At 46.0% G+C, this 12,500-nt stretch overlaps 1 protein-coding gene across 4 annotated transcripts in view; it reads left to right on the top strand.

Moving 5' to 3' along the window:
* PRDM16 (PR/SET domain 16) overlaps nt 1-12,500 on the top strand; it is a 289,426-nt gene that overhangs the window by 145,724 nt on the left and 131,202 nt on the right. For all 4 annotated transcript variants that reach the window (XM_042031976.1, XM_042031975.1, XM_042031978.1 and 1 more), the window contains one exon: nt 789-839. In XM_042031976.1, coding sequence (XP_041887910.1) covers nt 789-839 — 51 coding nt within the window. The remainder of the gene's footprint in view (nt 1-788; nt 840-12,500) is intronic.

Genomic DNA, 12,500 nt, shown 5'->3' with positions numbered 1-12,500 from the left:
TCCCTTCCCTTCCCTTCCCTTCCCTTCCCTTCCCTTCCCTTCCCTTCCCTTCCCTTCCCTTCTTTCCTTGCATATTCATCTCTGTCCCTTGGAGGTTTTTCCTGCTCTTTGGCAGCCCAATCACCTCCCCCTGGCCCGGGATCCCCGAGCACCCTGCCCCACCCTGTCCTCAGGGGTCTGTTTGACCTCAGCCATCCCGGATCCCCCCCCCCGAGCGCCGGGAGCCGCTGGAATTCCCGGCGTGGGCCGCTCGATCAGCTCCGTTCCCCGTGTGTTTACCCTGGTGGGGTATCCAGGGTGATGCAAAGTTGAGGTACTTGACCTCCCGAATGCCCGCTGACCTGGAGCTAATCTGAGGTGGAGCACAGCAGCGATTTAATGACTTGTTCCACCACACCTCGGCTGGAGGGGGAATTAAGGAGCTCCCAGGGCAGCTGATGGAGCGCTGGGGGGCCGGAGCATCCCCTGCTCCAGAGGGATTCCCTCCCCCAGAGCCTGAGGGTCCCTGTTCCCTTGGTGCCCGTGTTGTCCACACCTGCCTTGTGGGAGAGAAACCTGTCCTTGTCTGCCAGGTCTGAGGGAATTATTCACAGAAGCGACACAAAATCTTAAAATCTAACTGTTGTGGTAAAAACTGTTGAGAGTTTTGGCCATTATTATCAATAATTTAATATTAATTCTTCCTCCTCCTTCATCATCGTAACAACAGCAAGAATAATCTCTATTATTTTATAACATTCTTAGTTGCAACTCAACTCAATTTTCTTTCTGTTCTGTTTTCTCCTCAGCAAATACTGACTGATCCCGAGGTGACCTCCCAGGAGGGCAGTATAAAAAAGGTAGGACATGGCTCAGTCTTCTGGGAGTTGTTTTATTCCCTGGCTTGGACACTCTTCCCTCACTTTTGAACCAAGGTGTCGATGGCAATAACGTCGTAAAAGTTTTCCAGTGTTTGCTGTTGCTTTTTTGGATTAAGTGCTGTGGTTCTGTTGGCGTATTTTTCTGTCTGTTTGTGATTCCAGTCATTATGAAAGAGAAAATAATAGTTTGAGGTGTTCCTTGATTCTGCTACAACACAAACAGCTGCTGGGCCAAAGCAAGAAACCTCATTTACCTTTTTTCCAGTAAAAGAAAATGTTGGTCCTTTGTTAAAAGTGCTAAATTTTTGGAGGTTGCTTCAGCATGTAAATGTGGCTAATGTGAAGTCCAAGGGAAAAGGAGCAGGTCTGTGCTTTTCATCACATTGTGGGGCTTGAGTTGTAACAGTGACCAGATAAAATGTGTTCCACACTCAGCCCAGCTGCACAAATGTCCTCACTGGAGCTGGGAGGCAGCCTCAGCATGGCATATTTGGGTAGCCAGGCTGCTGTTTGGGTTGGGGTTGCTCTCAGAAGCACTAAAATGAGATTTTGTTGGTTAACAGCTCTGCTAATTAAAACGTTACAAGTCAGGTTTGATTAGAGCCTCTCAACAGCTGGAGCTTGTGTGTCCTCATGGAAATAAGGAGTTGGTTGTGACTCCTTTTATATGGAATTGTCTTACAAAGGATGTTCACAGTCCTGCTGATGAAGTTTTTGAATTCTCTGAGGTTGGACCTTGCCACAGCTGCCTTTGCTGCTCTTCCTTCGGGGGAGCGCCGATGCTGCTTCTCCGCTCTGAAAGATGAAAGGAATCCCTTGCTTCCCTCTGCTGAACAGAGGGAAATGCAATCCTTGCCAGGCTCCACAGTCAGGCTGGGAAAAGGGATTTAGACACTTGTCCAGTATGGCCTGTTCTGTTCTTACCACGATAAAAAAGAAAAAAGCAGGTTTCATTTTCGAGGCTCCCAAGAGGAAACACCCTCTGAGCGCGCCGTGACCTCGCCAGGGACCTGTGGCACCAGGGCTGAACTTTTTGCCTTGGGCACCTCCATAACTCATGGGGTGTCTGTCCCTGCCTCTGTGGGATCCTTTTGTCTGGACAGACGTGGTGACAAGGTGGCAGGTTCTTATTATCCCCCCCCCACTTCTCACAAGGACGGAGGGAATTCTCCAGGGCCCAGCTATTTCTTATTCAGTCTTTAATTATGATATCACAAATGAACTCTCCATCCCCACCTCCAGGATCTGCATTACCCCAAAGAGAGCAGGAGTTGTGTGAAACAGGGAAACACGAGACTGGCAGTTTTATATGCTCAATCCATGGGTTTATATTTAAACTTTGTGCTTTTATTTCAAGGGAGATTGTTACAAAAAACTGCAGGTCTTTGAAAAGTGCCGTGTCCTTAAATATTTCCCCGTGCAGCAGGTATAAAACTGGACAATTATGATATTTGACAAGGGGGGAAGGCCTGGCCTTCCACTTGTGTCTTTTAAATGCATTGTAGAGAAGCACTAGTGGGAGTTTATGAGGTGATAAATTTATTGAAGGATGGGCAGTAGGGTTTTACAGCTGGGGTAAAGGAGGTCAGAGCAGTAAGGTAAAGAGTTCAAGTCTAAACTTTATGGCTTGTGAAAAGACTACTGCAAGACAGCTTTTCAGTCAGGAGAAAATGAAAACTAAAGAATGAGAAATCACTCTGGACAATTTTTGTAGGATCTCTCAATTGTTTGGAAGTAGCACTCTGGCATTTGGCTCCGGTGGCACAAAACCCTCTTGGGAGCAGATTTCCTTTTCCAGCCTCTCTAAATCATTCAGTTGTCATATCCCTGAAGACACAATAGTTGAGATTTGACTCCAATTTATTCCTATTCCTTCAGAGATGAGTTGGTGGCAAATGTAACTGTAGTGGGTGGCCTGATTTAAACTGGGAGGGGAGGAAATCGGAGCTGCGGAGACCATAATTTCAGTGCCTCCTTTGACTGCTGCATCACAGATTCAGAATTGGGCACTAACAAGGACTAGAAAGAGCAAAAAACAAAATCTGGGATGCAGAGAAAAATCCATAAAACCAGGAAAAGCTGGGAAGGGAAGGTGATGGCAGTGAGAGGTGCAGGGAGACGTGCGGGAAGCAATCTCTGCTTAAAACTGACGCCAGAACTCTCTCTGCTATTAAGCTCCCGGGAAAAAAATGCTCTTTTACATAACTTCAATGAACTGAAAGGCAGTGAAAAGTCTGAAGATGCAGCACAGCAGAGCCTGTTATCTGGTAGAAAAAAACAGGCTCTTCTTTGGCTTGGAGCACAAAGAATAAGTATTTCCCACTATATCCAGTATTTTTCAGTTCGTGTTACTGTTATTTCTGCTGGGACCACTAACCCCACAAAGCTGATTTCTTTGTTAGAGGTGGTCTGACAGGAATAATTCATTGTCATTAAAGGAGCCATATCCAGGATCATTTTCCGTATCTGTGCAGCTCCATGGACTGAAATTGGTGTATTCCTAACGAGCTTGTATCACCTTTGCTTGCTGATATTTAGTTTAATTCAGACAAATACACATGAGCTCCTCATCCTGTTGGTTTAATTTTAAATCACCAGTGGTGGAAGCAATACTAAAACAGGAGAGTCACTTAATTTGGTTATTTTAGTGACCTGAATGCAGACACTCAGAGACAAAACCATGAGTTATACCTGTGGGTTTATTGTCCCCTGCTCCCAAAAGTCTTTTTCCCAGCCCATGTCCCTGCACTCTGTTTATTTTCCTTAGAGAGCAGCTCGGTGTCCTCTCCCTCTGAATTTTCCAAGCTTCCCCACTGCATTTAATAAACGGAACAAACAGCTCGTTGTCATTGTCACCGTCCCCATGTTCATTTTGCTTTAACTCTGAGCTGAAGGATTTCCCCTTCCTCCAGCAGGAAGCAAGGCCTGTGTCCATTACACGCCATATTTTTTTCCCCAAGTAGATGCATTTCTCTCCCCTCCAAGGGTCACTTTGGATGAGGGCTCCAGAATGCTGGGGAAGGATTCTCTGTGTGTGCAGAGCTCCCAGCCAAGCTCCCTGGGTCGGGTTGTTTTTCTGACCGTGGTGACAAGGGACCTCAGGGACTTCTCTCTTCAGTAGACTCTCTATTTAGTTTCTGTTTACTTAGAGGGAATAGCCTGAGGGGCTACTGGAGAGAAAACATCTGTGGGAGATAATCTATAGAGTTATCTATCTATCACTCTTGTCGACCCTGTCTCCCCTGAGAGCAAGCTGAGAGACTTGTAATAAAAAGGCATCGCTGAAGAGGCTTTAGGGACAAATAAAGAGACATGTTAAGGGCCAGCTGAAAAAGGATAGAAGACATTATTAAAGCTCAATAGCCGTCTTATCAAAATCCAATAGGATAGGCATTTGGCAAAAGGCTTTAAATTTATTCTTTGACTTTCTGGAGAGCTTGAATTTATCCATTAACAAGAATGTGCTGCGCGGGGAGCGGGAGATGCTATCGGCTTCAAAAGGGTTGGATTCAATCTGGCATTGTGCAAAACACAACAAAAACTGAAGACAAAACCAATTTCCCCCCCCTCCTTTGGCTGGCCTCATTCCTACATTGCCAGATATTAGAAGCTGTAAATATAATGCTGATGAGGCTGCAAAATAAAAGCAATTTAAGCAGTTTATTCTGCACTCACAAATCACACTGATTTTTATTTTTTTTTAAATAAAGTTAATTTTAGAAAACTGGGTGTGATTAGAAATTCTGGTCCCTTAGAAAAGCATCAAGTAGCAACCAAGAAACCCAGGTATGAGGAAAGCTTTCAGCTCTAAACCAAAAGTAAAACCCCAACGAGTGTTTTGCTGCTGCAGATGCGAGGTGGGATGGGGCCATAAATCTCCCCGGGTTTATTATTATATCCAAAATGCTACAGGTCACAGGAACCATCTGATACTTCAGGAGCACATTGTTCGCACCGGGATGATTGATTGATAATTATGATAATTTGCAAAATGATTATTTGGGTATTATGGCCGCGGCTCGTCCCGCCGGGTCGCTGTGAAGACATTTTCTATATCACGGGGCCGTCAGGAATGGCCTCTGGCAAGGAGGGATGTGGAGAGGTCTGGCCGGGCTCTCCCGGCGGGATCTGCGGGGCTGATGAATGATGACCCAGAGGAGTAAGAAATCAGACTTCAATAAGCAGTCAGGAAGGTAGTTAGGGACGAGCAAGGGAACTGTTCACTGTCTTTTGTGCAGCAATTACTGAGCAGGCCAAACCCCCCCAAGGCCTGAGCGGGGGCTGGCAGCGCATTGTGCACCCTGAGAGAGCAAAGCGGAGAGCTGAACCCTGCCTGCTCCAAGCTGCTGCCCTTGCAGCACAAATTGCACGTGCCTTTCTGCACTTAACGGGGATCTATCATCCCCAGCTCATGGAAGGTGTCCTACAACTCTCAGGGAAGATTTAAGCCCACAGTTTGCAGGGATTTTTCTTCATTTTCCTGTACGTTGGAGAACTGCCCCCCTCCATCCTCATCCTGGAGGAGAATTTACACAGAGCTGGGGGTTAAAGATGCTCCACAACCCCAGAACAATCCCAGATATCAGAGCTAAAGCCCCGTTTCTCCGGGGCTGCTGCCTCACTGTTACTATTTCAGAAAGAGCTTTAATTTGCTTGTTTTATAGGTTGTATCTTTATGAAATAAAGGTATATTTAGCGGCCACAAACAGAGGCAGCTTTGAGTTGATTTTTATAATCTTTTCCTGAATAGACTTGCGTCATTCCAATAAGCCCTGGACAAAAGAGTGGACAGTTGTCTGAGAGTCTTTTTTATAACATTTCTCTCTTTCTATTGTTAGAGGGCTGGTAATAAAAGAACCAGGAGTCCATTAATTCAGTGAATGAACATATAGTAAAGTCAGTTCCCTCTTGAGAACAATAATGTTGCGGTCAGCTTAGGTTTCCATGGAAACTAAGTACTTCTAAGAAGTTTGCATCCTTGATTTTGCTGAAATGAAGCATGTAAAGTAAAAAAAAGGTGTAAAGCTGGCATGGAAAAGTCGGCAAAGGACCCGATGGTTAAATTATTTCGCAGGAATAACACTGTATGTTGAATTTCTGTGATACAGATGTTTGGGCTTGGTTGTTTAGTGAGTGTGGGTATGAGAAATGGCTCCACGAAGAGATCTCGGGGGGGGTTGAGCCCATAAATCAGGCCAAGTTAGGAGGACTTGCAGTGGTTAAGTTTGCTCTCTCCATATCTCCAGAATGCTGAGGCAGCCCCAGGCACACGCACGGCACAAGGTGGAACCGTGGCAGTCCCAGGGCTCCCACAACTCCAGGCTATGAAGTGGTTAATGCCAATCTCCCATTTCTCTGCAGCAAAGAATGTGGATTTTGGATACGACGTGAATGCCTCACGCAGTTTTAAATGAGATCTTTTTGTGAGAGAGTTGCTTCTTCTCCTCCTCCCTCCGGTGCAAACCCCGGAGCTGTGATGTCGAGCTGTTCTCCAGCACTGATTTATCACCTGCTGTCTGATTTCCCTGGATTGCTGGGGCTGAGGAGGTGTCCAAAATGTGCTGCACGCACAGCTCAGGTGACACACGGCTCCAGCGAGCAGCATCCTCGGGTAAAAGTGTCCCTGAACTCCAGGAGCAGACTTAGGAGAGGTCACCTTGTCCTCATGATGCATCTCAAGCCCAGACACACAGGCTTTGAGTTAGAAACTGCATTTTTGTGGAGGTGAGGAGGCAGGAGGCTGCTCCCTTGGCAAAATAAATGATTTAGACTCCTTCCCTGTGAGGGTGGGGAGGCCCTGGCACACGGTGCCCAGAGAAGCTGTGGCTGCCCCATCCCTGGAAGTGTCCAAGGCCAGGTTGGACGGGGCTTGGAGCAACCTGGGGTGGTGGAAGGTGTCCCTGCCCGTGGCAGGGGGTGGAATGGGATGATCTTTAAGGTCCAACCCAAACCATTCCATGGTTCTGTGATCAGGGCACAAAGGAGACTAATTAAGACATTTTGCTGATTAACCACTTATGCTGATAACACATGCAAATTCGAGATTCATAAACTTTTTATAACCAAGAGCTTCCTAAAGAGTGTGAAACCCTCACGTGCCAGTCCCTGCTCCCTTTGCTTGGGGTTTGTGGGAACGCTCACAAACGCACATTGAGCAGTTCCAACACAAATTACCTGTTTAAACATAAAGTAAAGAGTTAAATTAACAGTTTTAACACTTCTCTCCCAATCCTCCTTTTCTCTCTGTGTCTGTGGAACTCATGTCAGTGCTCCCCTGCTCAAAGCCACATGCACTGTCACACATGAAATGCCGACACTCGACATTCGTGTTTGCCCGCTCGCATCCGAAGAGTTTTTAATTGTCTGCACCCCTTGGAGCACAGGCTCCTTCTCCCTGCTAAGCCAGGTGAGGGGCTGGCATTTCCACCCCGCCAGTGAAACAATATTCTGGATGATTAGGAGGCATTACAGCCCCAGCTCAGTTTGAAAATGCCAGAATGCCCCAGAGATCCCCATGAATCTGCTGCCAGCCGGCCTCTGTCAGGGCTGAAGGCAGCACTGTCTGGAGCCCAAAATCAACTTCAGGAAGGTCATGTGAAAGAAAATCCTCAGTCATCAGGAAGCCCTTGGCCCCGTGGCCTTTCTGACATTTTCTGACAAACCTTAAATCACCAGAGTAGACAAAACATCACAAATTTTGGAATGATGGCCTGTGGGATTTCGGGGCTGTGTGGTAACTGGGAAGGTAACACCCCCCCCTGCCTCCCCTCCCTCTGCTCTGCAATTCCTCCTCAGATCCTGAGCTGAGTGTGCCACGAGGTTTTGCTGGAATTAGGTCCTGGAATCAGGTCTGGATTTGGAGCCACCCCTGGGGTGGGGTGGGAGCTGATCCAGCAGCAGAGGCAGGACCTGCCCTGTGCCAGCTCCAGATCTTTACATGGAGCAGGGAATATCCCTCAGTGTGGGAGGAGGGATCCTGCTCCGGGGGGAATCAGGAGTCGGGATTTATTGGGTGGTCCCACACCTTAGAGAGGCCAGATGGTTCCGTGAGCATACCCTGGGATCCTGAGGGCTGTGCAGGATTGGGTTAATCCCATCATAAGGAGAATTTGGATCAGGCAGGAGCCTCTTGGAGCTCGCTGGATAAATGGGAAAACCTGGACAGCAGCTGGGGAGGGAGCAAAGGGGGGTGTGGGGGTGAGTAACCACCAGCCTGACAAAGTTGGGTCCATCCCCGATGGTGCTGCTGTAAAAATGAAAGCCAGTGGAAAATAATTAAATATAAATATACATAACATAACACAATCAGAAAATGCTTTTTGTTGGGTTTTTTATTTTTCTTTTTCATACCTTGCTCTAGAAATAAACCAAGGTTCTGCTGAGCAGTGAAGGTGGGACTGTTGTCGCACACACCTTGCAGGACCACAGTGTATTTTGATGTGTTTTGATTTTTAGATTCTACAAGATTTCTATGAGATAATAAAATATGTGTTCTGGGGGAAAAAAAAAACCAAACCAACCAAATTTATTTTTCATGGGACAGTTTGGGAAGAAAAATATAGAAAAGTAATCACAAGAAGTCAGCTCCTCTGTGATGTTCAGTGGTGCCTTCCCTCTGGAAGTTTCAGCATGGAAATTTCAGCAACGCTCTGTAAACATGCATATAAATATATAAAATATATATATATAATAGTAATAGTAGCAGCAGCAGGAGTCCAAATGAGGTGCTTCAATCCTTTCTTGGCTAACCCAAGCGATTCATTTGTTTTATTACTTTTTTCCCCTCCTTATTTTAGCCTGTAACATGGAATAGAGAGCAGGAACACCGAAAGCTGGGGAATAGATTAAAAACTCATTTATAAACTTCAGAGGAAGTTTTCCTCTTGCTCAACGCGGCCTTGCAAGTAACTGAAATTAAGAAATCTTCTGTCATGTGGAGGCATCCTCTCTGCTAATCTTCTGGAGTTAGCTGATTATTTTAGGGATTTGTTGCCATGAATTCTGGCCTTGGGCAGGGGAGGCGAGTTTGCTGCCCAGCGTTTTTCCAGCTCATTAATAACTGCTGCAGAGATAGCTCTGCACTGCTGCTGTCAGGACATCTCAGACCCTGCTCAGTGCAATAATTCCTTCTGTTCCAGAAGACAAAAAAACACAAGGCCTGAAGGAACTGCTCCTCTGAATTTCCACTGGAATTTCAGTCTTAAGTTTCAGCTCCTCTCCCCCAGAGCGTTGGTTCTTCCTCACAGAAAGTCTGGGAAAACTCTGGAAATTTGTGTCAGTGCTGCTGCCTCAAGGTAGTTTTTAGGACAGTGCTGAATTCTTCTTTACTTAAGTATTCAATTTAAAAATGACTCAAGAGGAATTTTCATTTCTTGAATGTTTGCCCTTCCAATTACTTATATTTATAGGTAAAACCAGGAAAGTCTTGACTTGCATTGTTCATCTCTTCCCTTAATACCTGGTTCCGTTTTTTCCCTCTTTCTGTAGCTCTGCCCAGAAATAAGCTGGACTTTTCTCCTGGTTATCTTGGCAAATCCAAGCAGTCTCTTGCTCAGCTCCTCCTGCCATGAAATGGAGATTAATCACTCTCCTTGTCACGGGAATCTTAAAAAAGGTGAATCCTGGAAAACTTCTGTGCTGAGGCCGGGGTTGCCATGTGAATCCATGCACAGGGAAACACAACCAGCTGGACACTCAGCTCTGTCTGGGCTTGGGATGCTCCCCACACTGACCTCATTCCTTTTTTCTGACTGGGTGTCTCTTTTCCACCCAAATTCCTGTCGGAAACGGAGCTCTGGAGCAATCCTGGAGGTTATTTCCCTGGTTTCCTGCGATCCCAAGCAGGAAGGATGTGCAATTTTTCCTAGGGAGGCTGTGCTGTCCCCAAGTGAGATCCTTCCTCTCAGCTTTGTGTCTGCTGATGACTAGAACATGTCCTCTGAGCTCCAACGTCAATTTATTCCTGGCAGTTTATATTTGCCAGTCCTTTTGCCAACAAAAACTTGGAATTGGATTGGTGTCCCACCCTCCATTCCAGGTCTGCTGCTCACCATATGCTAGTTGGCTCCTTGCTCTGATGGCCTTTCCTGCAGACCCCAGAGCATCTCCTGCTAAAAATGGGTACAGACTGGGCACTCCCAGAGTAGGAAATGTGGGATTTAAATCATGCTCATTTTTCTGCTGCATCAGAGGTGTCCAACCATCCAGCAAATCCCATCCTCATCCAGGAGCTGGGTTGGCTTTAGGCAAAACACTTCATGTCCAGCTGGTGTTCACACAGCCCAATGATCCATTTGCTATTTAAAGCATTTAATTCCAAGAAAACACACCACCAGGGTCAGTTGTGGCCATTTTAAATCGTATTATCCTGATAGCACGATTTTCTCCGAGGAAGGAAGTCAGAAAAATGAGATTTATTGTGTGACCCTGGTGTGTGTCCACATTACTGCTGAGCCCAGAGCAAGGCTTTGACCACTTGCAATATGAATATTTGTGTTCTGGTGACTTCGGAGTGCTACGGGGAAAAATGGCCATGAAAGCAGAATATTCTGAGATGATTTTCAATGGTCCTTTTTGCTCCATGATAGGAAGGTCAGCAAACGAGCTGCTGATGGATGTCAGGGTTTGCAGCCGTGTTTGGTTTGGAAACTCACTCTGAAGTCTGGATGCATCTCTGAAATCCATCAGAACCCCTTTGGTCTGAAAAATATCCATGAAAACCTTGCACATGCCTTTATTTTTTTTTTTTTTTCTTTCATAGATTTCTTCTAATTCCTCAAACTAACTGGGCTGGAAATACCCAAGGAATAGATTTTCTTGTTGCATTTTCTCTGTCCTGTTTGGAATGCCAGGGAAAGCCTGGAAGTGTTGGAAGCTTGTGCACAGAAATGATGAGAAAAGAAACTAATGGAGTTTTTCTTTGAAAGTTCAGAAGTCCTTTAGAGCTGGAGAAGGCTTTGAGTGTATTTTGCTTCTTGCAGAGGAGTAGAATTCAAGAGAAAGGACTTTTTTTTAATATATCTACATGGATTTGGTGTCCACAAAGCACAACCACAAATTGATTGGCATAATGAGCAGATTTTAGGCTTTTAAGAGGGAGAGGGGATTTTCCAGCTGCGCTGCTCAGCTCTGTGGTAAAATTATTATTTAGCATCAGTCAGAAAACCTGCTGGACTCTGGGTAGGACACAAACTCTGCTGATCTCACTGACCTCCTGTATCTCTGCTGTTCCCTCAGTCTTGTTCTTCTTGTGCTCCTTTTCTGTGATGCTGAAATGTGTCAGGCTGGATTAGAACAGCTGTGTGTTTGGTGCCTCTCTCTCCCGTTTGAGGATAACCAAAGCTCGCTCTCTGTATTTACACAGTCAGGATTTACCTTTGTAGCAGCCCCATTTCCCCCTCCCTGCGTTGTTTTCAGTCCCATAAAACAGCTCACCTGAGTTCTCTGTGCTTGCCCAGGGCTCCCCCCTTTCAAACATCAAATATTTGTTTGCTTTTTCTTTAAATATCAATGAATAACCATTTCCTTAAAAAAAAAAAAAAAGAAAAAGAGTTAGAAAAAACTGCTGAGCATCTCAATTCACTGTTCTGCTGTTATGAAACTACAAAGCTAACGTGGTGGCAGAGGGAAACCCTCTTTCAAAGGCACAGAAATCCTTGAAATAAATTAATTCCATCTGATTTTGTGTAAAATTTCTCCAAGACAAGGAGGTGTCATGCTGTAAAAGAAGCAGCTGAAATTCATACTCTGCATTAAGGGTCGCTCATCTGTGTCACACATCAGTCAGAACAAGACCAGGAGGAGCCAGCCTTGTAGCAAGAAAGGTTTGGGGTGGATGCTGAGAAAAACGAGAGCCTGGAATAGCTGAGAAGCCGAGCGGGCTCTCTGGGGAGGAGATCAAACACCTGCCACTGCAGGCTCTGAAGAGGCTCAGCCAAATACCTGCCAGGCTGGCCTGGATATCCACAATCCTGCATGAGAATGAGGGGGAGCCGGGATCACTTCCCCAGCTCCCTTGCAGGCACACGGGTTTTCATGGTGCTCCTAAGTTTATCTTGTTGATCAGTGTGAAAGGCGGCCGAGGAGGCAGGAGCCCCACTGTCCTTTCATTCCGCACGTGCAGCCCGGAGCACACTGGATAAAAACGCGAGCTGGGGGCACGGAAGGCTTTTCTTCTCGTTTTAGACTCCTTTTGCTTCCCTTTCATGGTGCCTGGGAAGTGTCGTGCTCTTTGTGTTCAGTTTTCCTTATCAGCCGAATGTTTTTCTCCGTTTTCAAGTGAATTTGGTGCTCAGGAGAGCTGGCAAGTTGAGAGCAAGGTGATCTGAGGGGCTGAAAGTCCTGAAGTCCCACGTAGCTGAGTTTTCCAGCATGGAAACCAGTTGATCCAGATTCTAAAACGTGTGTTTATACACACCTGGATAAGAGAAAAGCAGAGGGAAAGGAAGGAAAGGAAGGAAGGAAAGGAAAGAAAGGGAGAAATGGAGAAAGAAAGAGAGAGGGAAAGAGGGAAAGAGGGAAAGAGGGAAAGAGGGAAAGAGGGAAAGAGGGAAAGAGGGAAAGAGGGAAAGAGGGAAAGAGGGAAAGAAAGAGGGAAAGAAAGAAAGAAAGAAAGAAAGAAAGAAAGAAAGAAAGAAAGAA

This window comes from Corvus kubaryi, unplaced genomic scaffold, assembly GCF_017639235.1.
Source record: "Corvus kubaryi isolate FWS band 111438036 unplaced genomic scaffold, C.kubaryi_AGA036_p1.0 37352, whole genome shotgun sequence".
NCBI lineage: Eukaryota > Metazoa > Chordata > Aves > Passeriformes > Corvidae > Corvus > Corvus kubaryi.
Note: the sequence above shows the minus strand (reverse complement) of the source record. Positions and strands in the feature narration are given on the sequence as shown.